The sequence below is a fragment of the Festucalex cinctus genome, chromosome 10 (assembly GCF_051991245.1).
Source record: "Festucalex cinctus isolate MCC-2025b chromosome 10, RoL_Fcin_1.0, whole genome shotgun sequence".
Classification (NCBI taxonomy): Eukaryota; Metazoa; Chordata; class Actinopteri; order Syngnathiformes; family Syngnathidae; genus Festucalex; species Festucalex cinctus.
The window spans coordinates 16,060,655-16,074,542 of record NC_135420.1 but is presented as its reverse complement, the minus strand read 5'-3'; the positions used below and the strand labels follow the sequence as shown (position 1 = coordinate 16,074,542).

Below are 13,888 nucleotides of genomic sequence, written 5' to 3'. Positions count from 1 at the left end.
GTCGGGTCAGTGAGGTTGAAGGAGGGATAAAAGGGCTTCCTTCTTATTTAGGGCTATTAATAACCTCAGCAGTGAGTTCCATCTCTTGATGAAGCTCCTCAACTCACTTCAACACATCCCTTGAAAACAATGTTCTACAAGATGGCGCCAAAGCAACACTTTTATGTAAGACAACGCTTTGGCAATAATGAGATTGCATTTGTTTGATGCGATGAGAGAGGAGGCACCCAACTGACCGTAGCTTGGAGCGCCTGGATGGTGTGAGCGCGAGGGAAGCCCATCGAAGTGAGGATGGCGATGCTCTCCTCGGGGGGCGAGTTGTCAAGGGGGGTGGCGCCCATGGGACTGTCTGCACTGATGGAAGGGCCCGGGCCCAACATGGAGGGCAGCAGGAGAGGCTCCGCAAAGTCTGCAGAAAATGAGAAGCGAATGATTGGTTAATCAATTGCAATATTAATACCCCATTCGAATGAATTTAAATTAAATGACATAATACGTTCCAGCTCCTAAAAGAAAAAACAAACAAACAACCATATTTTTGGTTTATTTTCCATAAAATAGCACAGTATTGTATAAAAACTAGGGCTGCATGATTTGCATGGTTAACTTGCGATTAATTGCACATTTTAAATCTGTTCTAAATGTTTAATAAAAATATTTTTCAAGTTTTTATTAAATAAAATAAAAGTGGACACGTTTGCCTAATGCAAATATGGTTGCATCCTTCAGTTCATTGATACAGTAATTTTATAGTAATTTATGAAGATATTTAAAGTTAAAAAGATAATATAAAAGTTAAAATGAGTACACGTCAGATTTTTGTTGAAGTATTTTTGCCCGTCCCTAGGTGACATTAGCATTTCATGTTGGATGTTGATGACAGGAACGGTACATTTTTCTTTTTAAATTGGGAATTAATTAATTAGAACATGAAGCAACTCACTTGGTATTCCCCAGTGGTGACAAATATCTATTTTTGTTCTATTGTTTAGTGATAAAATTGTGTTATAGTGACCTTTTTCACAGTATAGGAGAGCTGTCAAAATTAATCAATTGCTCAATAAGTAATTGATTATCAAATTAATCAACAACTATTTTAATAGTCAAGTAATCGTTTGGAGCCCTTTTTTGTATTATTTAAAATGGTATCTCAACAGTAATTATTCACTGATTTCTGTAGTCTTTCATGAACCAAGACTGGTAATCTTTTGTATTTAATCAAAATAAGACAAACATCTGGTCTTACTTTAGAAATCAATCACCAAACCGGTAACAACGTACAACATCAATCCCCCTTTTTTTTTTTTTATCTTGATATGAATACAAAATTAAAAAAAATAAACAAAAATCACTTATTATAGACAGTAATCAGAAAAAAAAAATGCTTTTTTGATACACTTTAATGCAAAATTTTAATTGATCAGATTAGTTGATTGATCGACTGAATAATGGATTCTAAAAATATAGTGACAGTACTACAGTATAGTATGCCTTTGTTTTCTTCCTAAATTTAAAGATGTTTAACATGGGTTTACTGTGTAATAAGATGGGACACTCGTAAATCAAGGTACCAATGAATACTGCCCAAACCCATAAAAAGCACTAAATACAAAAAAAGAAAATTGTCATATAGCGGCCATTTCTGAATTAGAGAAGTAAATATGTTCCACAAAAAAACTGCCATATACAACATAGTTTTACTACACTATGTACATTAACGAACTTGCCAATAGAGCATTTTTAAATGTGAAACTGAATTATTCATGTATTTATGTGGTATTTGTGCACTTGTGTGAGACTAAAATCAAAGTGAAGTGGCCCTTCAGCAAGGACACTGCAACTGTAATTACGGTTGGCCATAAACAGCCTTCATTAATCTCGCTGCCATAAAAAGAAAAAGGCAAACTCCTTATCTACCCGCTAATGCCTTTATCTCCTTGTTTTGTGTGCTTTCCATTGCCACTCAACGTGTTGTCTAGCCGCCAGAAAACTAAAGATGTGAATAAATAAATGGCACATGTTTGCAAGAGGAGTTAAATGGCTGTTAAAGTGCTTGCTTCCACGTCTTCCTTAATATGCATATTTCACGACAATTGAGATTAATAACTAGTCAGAGTTTTCAACAAAACTACATTGAGTAGTATCTCAAATTAAATGTAAAACTTAAAAGCAAGAGGCTGCTCTGATTTCTGTGCACTCCTGAGGCCTTTTACCACGCACCAAGGGTAATAAAAGTGACACAAGCTAGGGCCACGCCGGAAGATCTCGGCTGCAAAGCACTGACAGACTTGATGGTGTTGTCACGGACACGCGCGCCCCGATAAACGACCAGAGTACACAAAAGCTGTCCTGATCCGGCCAAGATTTGACTCGTCTCTCACTTTGAATTACCTTTGAGTTTAAAAGGCCCCATACCAATAAACGTGCCCTGTCTCTGTGTGTTACTTGCTCACGCCTGCATGCTCGAGGAGGTGGAAGAGCTGACACAGTTGCTGCACAAGAGCAGAATTGTGGAGACACTTTTTCCCCCCTCAGAAAAAGAGCAACTCTGATATTTATATGGAAAAGATAAGAAAATATGATATGTGACCACTGGAGTTGTGTCATTTAAATTCAAATGAATCCAATATTTTTATTATTAATTGTATAATAATTAGGGGTGTCAGGCGATTAAAATTTTAAGCGTAATTAATTTCATAACTTCAATAGTTAACTCACAATTAATCGCAAATTTTACATCTGTTCTAAATGTACAATAAAATGTGCAGTAAAAAAATTTTTTACAAGCTTTCATACTCCTGTTAACACAAAAGTGGAAAACAAATGTTAAACTAAACTAAACAAATATGCCTGCACCTTTTACTCATTGATACAATAATTTCAAAATAATTCATAAAATTGAGTTAAAATTAAAAAGATGTACTGTAAAAAAAAAAAAGAAAGAAAGTGTGATGTTGATTTGTGTTGGTCATTTTTCTGCCAATAGATAGCATAATTGCATTTGTAAGACGTTTTCTTTTCATATTAAGAGCTATCTAATCTTCAACATGAAGTAACTTGTGAAATTCTGCACATTTTTAAAATTGGAAAATACAACTTGACCCCAGTCTCCACAAATATATGCATGATTAATAAATGTATTACTGCAAAATTTTGATGTGGACGTGTCTGCTGTGTTGCGACTGGAATTCACCCAGTACAGGCTTTCCAAATAAGGGGCGGTCATTAATTATGCGTTAAAGAAAATTTGTGGCGTTAAAAGAACTTCAAATTAACTCAAAATTAAAGAAATACTTGACTCATTGAGCCATTTTCAGCAGTAAAAAGTTAATATTTTTTTCCAGAATGAATTTGATAACGTCATTATTTTCCATGTACAATTAATATCTTGAAAAACACACTTTGCTGTCGACTGTGCTGAGGAGGTAGGTAATGACCAGTCATGGTTCAGTTTGCTGACCAAACCCAGAAAACAGGTGAACCATGATTGGTTGTGAGCTACTTCCTCAGCACAGGTGATGTCACGAAAAATAATGAAGTCATCAAATTTCATTCTTTACAAAATATTAACTTTGTACCGCTGAAAATGGCTCAATAAGTGAAGTATTCCTTTAATGCACTACTTTTGACACCCCTAATTATAATCACTCCTTTTACAGCATACATGTACACCATGGGTTTACAATCAACCTGTTGCCATGATGAAGATGATGCCAAAAGTCTCATTGTTACCTAAGGCCTGAGCAACTGTGATGTCATTTTCAGGTGACAGCAAGTGGCAAAATGGCCACCCTTGGGAAGGATACAAATGGATGGATTGTTGCTTTTTAATATTCTCCAAACAGAATATTAATTATAATATAGTGTCTAGCCTAGTGGGGGCGCATAGACCATATTGTTGTAGAGAACATTTTTGCGTTGACTTCCCTTAAAAAGTAACATTTCCATAACATGTCTGTAACAAATTCATAAATGACTCTATTACCGTAATATGACAAGGTTTTGGATTTCTAATGTCAGTATCCTGTTCTCTCCATGCTTTATTTTTTGTCGTAATTTTTATGTTATGCTTTTGTTTTGGCGCACTTCCGGTAGTCCAAGGAAGTGGTAGCCACTATAAGTGCCTTTAAACCGAACAGATTGTTTTATTTGTTTTATATTCTCATTTTTCGTGACGTGAATTACTTGTGCAAGGAGTTTTTATCTGTTATTTTCCATTGAAGTTAAGCTAATGATAGCTTCTCATTAGTGGTTGTTTAATGCTACTAGCTTTCTGTTTTGGATATCTTTTTCATATCTGACTGAAAGTTGTGTTGAAGGTGTATTTGGCAACTTTAAGGACTGTTATTCATGTTTATTACTTATTTTTCTATACTATAACTCTTACGGTGTGTCAACAAATGAAACAAGGAATGAATACGCTTCATCGTTGTGTGGTTGGGTTTGCTACAATATCCTCTTCAAATCTTGCAAAGAAAAGAGCTTCATGTTTCAGCAGTTTGAGCACAGCGAGCTGGTGTTGTCCAAGATTCTTACCGGGCTCCTCCATGTGAGCTATGATCCAGTTGAAGGCCATCTCGGGGCCCATGTTGCCAGTGTAGTAGACGGCCTTTCTGCAGGCTTCTAGTGGGAAGCCCATCTCTGCCAGCTGCATTACTGCTGCCTCATCTATTTCCGGAGCTAAGGGACACAACGGAGAGCCGCCATCAATAACTTAAAACATACACGCACGCGTGCACACGCAGTTGCTCATTCACATGTGCTGGCGTCATAGCAACCAGCCTCTCCCTCTCTCTCTTTGGGCCTCATTAAGCAAAGAGACCGGAAGACAATGAGCCCGGGGGATGTTTTTTTTTTTCAGCGCACGACCATCTATCATGGAGCGCGTACGCAAACAAGAAAGTGTTGTGCACCTGCTCTGGCATGCACGCTCAGTGCTTTGGCTCAATGTGTCATGGTGTTAATGAGAGGAGAGGCAATATACTCACAATCTAAGGAGCTCATGGAGTTATCTGGAACAGAGGAGAAAGGGATGAATCACACACTGCTTCCATACACGTATGCGCTTGCATGCCTTTTGTGTATCAAGTGATTACAAGTACATGGATGGAATAAATGAATATGAAAACAATCCTCCACAGCCGCCATTGCTAATATCACAGCTTCTCCTTATATTCCAATGCTGGGATTGCATGTTGGGTTTGAGTCAAGACGATACAATGAAAACTCAAAGAGGTATAGTTAAGAATTCAACCTAAATTTTCTGAAAAACCATGCCAAACAAAACATGCCTTTCAAATCATCATCAAATCTCAGAAAAATGGGAAAATGACTGACTTGGAAAGCCTGTACTAGCGGAATTCCAATCGCAACGCAGCAGACACGTTCACGTCAAAATTTAGAAGAAATAAATGTAATCATAATAATACATATATTTGTGGAAACTTCATGTTAAAAATTAGATATGAAAAGAAAAATGCACTGAGCTGTCACCGTCTTACAAATGCAATTATGCCATCTAGTGGCAGAAAAATTACCTCACCACAAATCAATATCACTCGTTTTTTTGCAGTACAGCACATCTTTTTAATTTTAACTAAATTTTATGAATTATGAAATTACTGTATCAGTGACTAAAAGATGCAGCCATATTTTTATTTAACATACACCCCCCCACACACTTTTATGTTAGTAAGAGTATGAAAATTTTGCGATTAATTCTGAGTTAACTATTGAAGTCATGCGATTAATTACGCTTAAAATTTTAATCGCCTGACACCCCTACAATAGAATTCAGCAAACTAAAAAAAAAACATTTTTTGTACATTTAGAACATATATAAAATTCACAATTAATTTTGAGTTACCTATTGAAGTCATGCGATTAATTACGCTTCAAAATTAAAAAGCTATATTTGTATTAGTTTAACATTTTTTTCCCCCCACTTTTATGTTAACAAGGGTACGAAAACTTAAAAAATATTTTATTGTATAGAAATAGCAAAAAATAAAGATACACAGAACTGCAAATACAGCAGGTTGCGCAGAAAAAAAATCAACTAATGAAATGTAAATATGCAGGGATTCAACATATGTTTGTTTACTCTATGTAAACCACTTGCTGTTTTCAAATCTCGACAATCATGTTCACATTTTGTTGCTATTACATTAAATGCCAATGATGCAATGCCTTGAGTTATTGTTAAACAAAACGGGGATTGAGAATCTGAGACCCACTGACAATGAAAACAGCAGAAAATGAAGTTACAAGTATTTATAAAACAACAGAACCTTTTTAAAAAATTGCCAGTCCCAACAAATTGATCATGTGTATGTGTTTAGATGACTTTGTGAAATCTATTCCTGTATTACGTTGAGAAAAACAAGTTCAACAAGTCTGACCTTCTTCATTTACATAGATGGCAAAAGACTGCAAGTTAAAATGACTTCAACTCGCTGCTAGTTTGAGGTGGCCATTACCAGCAAGTAATGTGTATAAAACAGGTTATCAGGCAAACTTTTGTGCTCAATGAGGCGCAGCAGTCTCGGCGAGCAGGAGACACAGTCGGGTCAACATGATTAATCACCGCTCACGCCGGCCGGAGGACAATGGGGCCAGTGGATCATTTGTAGCAGACATAAGTCATCATACAAATGGGGATTAAATAACTCAGCAAAAGTGCTGAAAAAGGACGTTTGGTTCTTCCTAACCTCTTTTCGTCTCTCTGCTCAACTGCAATAACAAGATTGTGTGGAAAGAGAGAGAGAAGTTCCAAGAGTGTTTGGGGTGACAAATATTGCACCATTTTATAAGTCAAGTCAATGACAACTAAATATATGAATTGTGGAAACCATATTAATTTTAACTCAATGACTGCCGAACGTCATCCAGAAACAACCACGACAGTGCCAGCCGATTTTGAGCATTTTCACTCATCTTTCAAGGCAAACAGAATATTATGCGCTATAACTACAAAAACATGTTTCTACCTTATTCCTTTCTTTAGTAATCACCATTTGAAAATAAGTAATTTGAGTGACATAAGCGAAAATAGAAGAAAATAAAACTTTATGTGAAAAGACATTTTCTGCACAACTCTGACTTTAACACTAATATATTTTGTTTCGTGACACTCGTGAATTAGATTTAATGTGAATAACGCTTTGATCATTCACGTCGTTCTTGAAAACGTTCCATTTCATCAGATTCGTCATGTTTCATTGTAATTTGATATACCGTGAGTCAATTGAAAAGAGTTACAATGCTGCCATCTGCTGGCCATAGTTAGTGTTTTTTGGGGGCTTTCACAACCCCAATGACACGGCAGCTGCACAAGACGTTGCACTGCCCACTGAGAAAAAAAAAATGTAGTAAATGTCAATTAACGTGTATGGTGGCATTCATTAGGATTAGCATTCGTCATTAACTCATTCACTCCCAGCTATTTTCACTGAAGCAACTACCTTTGCTTCCGGTTGTTTTGTTAGAGTTTGACTGATTTTGCAAGGCCCACAGAATATTCTGTTCTATTGCTATAAAAACATGGAACACACCAAAAGAAAGATTACTGTCTCTGTTTTCATCAGGAAAAAGATATTTATTTATTTATTTATTTTTTCTGTTTCCATTTTGCAGCAATTAGCATTAGATTAAAGCTAAGTTTCGTCCATATTCACATTCCTGGTAAAACACTGACCAAAAGAGCTTGCTGCAACATGGCCCTGGCTGATCTCTTATACTCTGCTGCCACCTGCTGGCCGCAATGATTACCATTGCATTAAGCCACCTCTTCATGTCAGAAGCTGCATAAAAGCCTTCTGCATGCTCTTGATTTAAAAACAAAAACAAAACAAAACATAAAACCTGTAAACACGTTTTTGGGAGGGAAGGACAAAGTGTTAAAAAAACGTTTTTACCCGTTTTTGGGATTTAACGAGTTAAAACATTTTTGCCGGTCAAAGAGTTAAGGGAAGTTCAAAATAGAACAGAATAAAAAAAAAAAAAAAAAAAACGGAAAAAAAAAACATTCCAGTTATTTGCAATCATTGGTCCTTTGAAATAAATGCGCTGCTGTCAGAGCTAGATAAGCAACTGCACTAGCATGGCCGTGTCACATCAAGGCACTTTTCAAGGTGCACATGCAGCTGGAGATAGCAAGCAACGCGCTGGCGTCCAACCCTCAAACAAAACATGAATGCAAACTTGTGTCGGCAATGTCGCTGCATGTGCAGCATATGATTCGGTACACAAAAGACACGATGCTGTGTGTTTCCTTCTTGGAGATAGTGTTCAGCGGGTGAGAGCATTCTGAACACGCTGTGCCTTCTAAAATATTTATGCGGACGTCGAGCGAGCGGGAGATGTAGCTGAACTTTTGGAGCGACTCGAGGAACAATACTGTTTATTAAAATCACAAGCCGTGGAAAGCGTCGGGGGCACATTTGCGAGCGGACAATGCGACGTCAATCTGGAAACAGACAACCTGCAAATGTATTGCCCACAAAATCTGATGATACGGCCATGACAACTATTCTTGCAAGCAAATTATTGCGAGGAGTCAAAATATGGGAAAAATATGCTTCAAAAGTCCAACTACACTTCTTGTTCAAGCTATCATGTGAGAGGTATCGTGAGAATTTCATGAAGGAAGTTCCACTTTTTCTTTCACATCAATACCAGTACGAGTGATCAACTTGAGTTGTCGCAGATACCAAAACCAAGTACAGATACTAATAGTACTTTTGATACATAAAATTTTCCCCGAAATAATGACGGATCATTTTAAAGGAAGCCCAACGGAGCATTTCATCTTAAAATTGCAAAATAACAAATTTAAAACTGCAATTTAAATTAATAGCAGTTCAATTCTTCTAATTTGTAGCTCTTCACCAGTACCGATATCTTAAAATCAGGCCTAGCGTCAACCCTCGCCCATCCCTTCTTCAAATCTCAGTGATTGGAGTAAATTGAAGCATAAATACACATTTATTTCACAATTTAAAAAAGTTCTCAGCTTCAGGTGTCTTTTGAAAACATCTGACATATTCCAGTCAAAATATCCACGATAAAGAAAAACGGTAAACAAAATATCACCTTGTCACACTCTTGTTCAAATCGCTCAGTTTTCGGGGGCCAGTTCTGAGTACAACATTTGTAACCATCACAACCAGGCGGCAGAGATAGAATATTCAACAAAGCCAGCAGCTATTCTGTGTTGACAACTTTGCAATTTCTTCACTCTATTCAGCAACTTTTTCTGAACCCTCGAGCGACCATTTTTTCCAAAAGCGACTATAGCAACAAATCAAATGACTGTTTGTGGGTATTATTTGGAGATCTTTTGTGACTCTGAGACTCCCTCAAGATGTTCACTCTTGCGCATCCAAACTGAAAATGTACACGTATGATGCTGCATAAAATCAGTAATCTAATCTAGTCTAATCTAATCTAGTAGTCGTCTAATACACTAACAATAACCAGATCAAGTACAGTAGCTGCTCCCTCATAGAAAACCTCGGCAATTACATAAAATTTAGAAACACTTCCTCACAGCTAATATAATAAATGATTTACATTGTTTAATTTTATACTTGAAGGGTATATCCCCTTTAAACGTGTAATGTTAAAAGCATTAAGATGCAATTTTGCTCATGTAAGTGGTTCCCAAATTTGGAGTATCGGTGATGACCTCCAAAAGCAGAATGTAACATAACTGATTACCGTATTATATGAAAATAATTGTATTTCATCTAATTAATTTTAACATTCAATTTGCAGGCATTATTTTCTTTTTAACTCAAACTAAACATAAAAATAATTCAAAATAATAAAATAATTCACTTTGTAAAACTTGCTTCCCCAGGAAAACAAGTTGTAATGCACACATACTGTACTATTTTATTGATAAACTTATAAAAGAGAGAACATATTCTTATCACTTTGGAAATAAAATATCAAATGAACCACCTGTAATGTGCCCACATTGTCATCTAAGTGTGAAAAGCATAAACAAGGCTCAGGGAAAGCAATGCCTTTTTGAAATAGTAAAATAATCCAGAGAAATAAAAACATTTAAAAAATGAGGGTGTCAAAACATCCCCAAGTTGTCAAACTTAAAAAAAAAAAAAAAACATACAGTATGATGAACATCATAATGACACAAACGTGAATGTTTTTTTTAATGTATGTTTTAAATGATATTATCTTGTATTCACTTTTTTTTTTTACCAAAGAGACACATTTCATTGAAGAGGCTGTGTAGTATAACACTGCAGAATGTGTATTTGAATACCTCTGCTGTCTTCAGGCAGCACAATGGGCGGCATGAGGTCAGGGAGCTCCTCTTCGCCTGACTGCAACCCTGTGGCCCTTAGACGGCTCAGATCCAGAAAGTCTGGAACATCGATACCCAAATCTACACACAAACACAGGTCAAACATTTTTACTGGCATGTAAAAGTATCTTTCTTTTAGAATATAGGAAATACAGCGGAAGTCCTTTTAAATGTTAATCATCCATTTATATTCGAGAGTGCTTTTCCTCGTTAGTTGTAGCTGACTTTACATTTACTCACATTCACACCAAAATTAATGGAAAATTTAGAGTCTTCAATGAACCTAACATGTATGCCTCATGAAGCTGTGTATTATGAAGCATAGCTCACTGCTGCCCTCTGTTGGATGATTTAGACAATGCTGTCCTCCTCATAGACAACATTGATAAAAGGTAGTGAGTGAACACAATTGGGCCATCTTTCTTTTTTTTTTTGTTTTTTTTTTTTGCATTCTTTGTTTGAAAATGCCTATATAGTCACTCCAACAAGGATTCAGGTGAATATTACTCTATTATATTATGTTGTGGCAGCATGGTGAGCCACATATAAGAACTACCACCTCATTGTTCTGAGGTTAGGGAATCAAATCCAGTTTGTGTGTCCTCACACACTAGATCCTCAATGGCTGTAGGACCTAAAAGCAATGCAATTAAGAAAAAGTACAGCCTTAATAAAATTACCTAGTTTCTTTGGCACCCAGTCAACTCCAAATGTGAATTTCTTGATTTGGACCGCCAGATATTCTGGAAACGAGGCGAAGCGGGAAGTTCTGGGGAGAAAAACGACAAGAACCTCAATTATATAAAACTGAGGATAGAATAAATATGCCGGTAGCTTACTTGACTCCGGCTGACTTGGCCTGCAACGCCGAGCTCCAGAAGTCTGGCACGTTCTCGGGCTCGGTGAAGGCCTGCAGGCAGGCGGTGAAAGGGATGCGAGCCCTCACCGGCTCAGGAGGAGTTCTCACGTTCTCCTCGGCTTCCCTCCGCTTGGCCTCGTATGCCAAAAGCTCCTCTGGTGGGACCAAAAGTTAGAGAGTGAATATTATAGAGTAATATTTTACTCACTAGGAAACAATGTGAGCTTTTTAGTTTGTTAGGCTGTATTAATGGCATGTTCATTTCACTTCTGTGGGGATATATGATTTGAGATATGAGTGTTTTGAGATACACGCATGGGCATGGAACGAATGAAACTCAAGGCGCCAATGTGGTTCTGTAATTTTGACCCTTATAGATCTTGAATTGAACACGCTACAATATGTGCTTGGTCAGGCTTCGAGCTCACGGTTCTCCTTTACCTCGATTGGTTGCGGCCTCGATGGGGGCTGGCAGCTGGATGCAGTAGTCCACCCGCTGAGTGTATCGAACCCGGCGTGTCTGGCAGCACTGGACTCGTTCCTCCACCAGGAAACGGAAGGCGTCGCTCGGATTCTCTGAGCTCGTACTGTTCCTCTGCAGATATATCAAGTAGATGAGGATGATGGCTTTCATATATTTATCACCCACTGCTGTCAATCTGTCAAAATAATGTGCTGAGAATTATTAAAATATTATCTGGAAGGTCTGTTTTAATGGTGAAAGCATTTTCTCGTAGTTCCATGCTCTAATGCTGATTAATCATGTCTTTTTAATATGCTAATTCACGATGCAAATTTTTACTGGATGCAGTGTTAATTTTGACAAAATTTTAAATTTACTTTTAGTTATATTCTTAACTGAAATTGAAATTTTAGGCATGATTTAGTCATTTGATTGTATTTTATTTTTAATCAAAGAAAATAAAATGCAAAGTTTACAAATTGAGTAAATGTTGTTCTCTGATCGGTTGTTGCCTGAGACCTGAGCAACAATGATGTCATCAATGTTGCTCAGGTCTCAGGCAACAACCAATCACAGCGCAGCTTCAGAAAACAGGTGAGCTCTGATTGGTTGCTGCCTGAGACCTGAGCAACAATGTCATCTTCAGTCAACGCTAAGTGGCAAAATGGCCACCCCCTGAGATGGATAAAAATGGCTGGATTTTGCATCATAACCCATATTCCACAAATGTAATATTAATCAGAATGTCATGTTTCGTTTCGTTTTGGTCATTGACAAAATTGTCCATTAATTTTAGTTATTGTCATCGTTTCAATGAATGGCTTCTATTTTAGTTTTCGTTTCATTTTCGTCTGAAAAGAATTTTAATGATTAAGAATATGACGAAAGTTTTTCAACTAATTTATCATTGCCTTGATGGATTACTCTACAATACAAAATATGGTAGATTATGATCCAAGACGGGGACAGGAATCTCACACTATGGAGGATATGGAGGTTAAATCCAGCTCACCTCCACCAAGTTGATCATATGCAGGAAGAATTCTTGTGCGTCTTGTTGCCTGTTGGAGGAAAATTCTGGATGTCCCCGGCTGACTAGAGCCTTCAGCATCCGGGGGGAGAGGCCTTTCTGTTGGTGCTGCAAGAAAAACAATTAGCATTACCTAGGGGGACTGAACATTCAACGAGGCCACACAGCAAACCTGATTGGGTCATCTGTGTTATTGAAGTGACCGTTATATATACACAAAAGGAAACAAAATACTGGATGTAGAAATGGGATACAGTAATTGGAACTGGGCAATCACTTTACTCTCTATTAGCAACACAAGTGCTAACTAGAGGAAGTGAATAAAAACTTAAAATGTAAAATAATCCATTTCTGGAATTAATACAAGTTGTTCAGAAAAAGCTGAATCTTAATTTTACATTTGAATGACCGGCGTTGAAAGCCACAGCCCGTACCCGCACTAGTCTCACCCAGCTGACATTACGTGTCCAGACCTGATCTATACCATCACATGATCTGCACTCGGAACCATCAGTGAGGCTGACGACGCTTAAAGCAAATTCACTTCCCAGCTCAATGGCTTCCATAATGCTTTCATGGCTTTTCACATCCTGATGACCGAAAAGAACGTGTTTGGGAAAATAATGATTTCCTGAAGTGTGCAAAAGTAGTAGGGTTTTTAAAAGCATACATAACAAGTGTTCCACATAAAATTGTGATTTTATCCTGTGGTACAATTAGTTGACATTTTGGGGTAAAATATTACAACTTTTCTACTGTACAGTATTGGCTCAACTCGCATCGGTTTGTAATAGTAGCATAGGGAAAAAAAAAGTGCCACAATGAACATATTAATTTTACTACATTGCGATGTTGATTTGAACTTAATTGTTCAGCCTTGAATGGTACCTTGACGTAAGAGTTCATTCCGTCCAGTGACTAAGCTTGTAACACAATTCTGCCCATTGAAATTAATTACAATTGGAAATAAATAAATAAATAAATAAATAAACAAACAAACCAACATTAACTAATGTTCTCCCAAAAACGTATAAATACGTACTATTTAAATATCCTACTGCCAAATACGTATTTATACGTTTGTTTGTTGTTTCATGCTATAGCATACAGATGGCTTTAATGCAGCCTCTCAACTGCAGAGAACAGTTGACGCAATGGTAGTAATAACAAAAACGGCCAGCAGGTAGCAGCAGAGTATAAGAG

The 13,888-nt window shown here is 37.0% G+C and overlaps 1 protein-coding gene across 3 annotated transcripts in view; it reads right to left on the bottom strand.

Moving 5' to 3' along the window:
• Positions 1 to 13,888, bottom strand: part of usp13 (ubiquitin specific peptidase 13) — a 32,847-nt gene that overhangs the window by 2,519 nt on the left and 16,440 nt on the right. For all 3 annotated transcript variants that reach the window (XM_077533172.1, XM_077533173.1, XM_077533174.1), the window contains exons 11-18: positions 12,668 to 12,793; positions 11,634 to 11,787; positions 11,173 to 11,347; positions 11,014 to 11,102; positions 10,292 to 10,414; positions 4,989 to 5,012; positions 4,537 to 4,680; positions 237 to 409 (exon numbers count right to left, since the gene is read on the bottom strand). In XM_077533172.1, the coding sequence (XP_077389298.1) occupies positions 237 to 409; positions 4,537 to 4,680; positions 4,989 to 5,012; positions 10,292 to 10,414; positions 11,014 to 11,102; positions 11,173 to 11,347; positions 11,634 to 11,787; positions 12,668 to 12,793 (1,008 nt within the window). The remainder of the gene's footprint in view (positions 1 to 236; positions 410 to 4,536; positions 4,681 to 4,988; positions 5,013 to 10,291; positions 10,415 to 11,013; positions 11,103 to 11,172; positions 11,348 to 11,633; positions 11,788 to 12,667; positions 12,794 to 13,888) is intronic.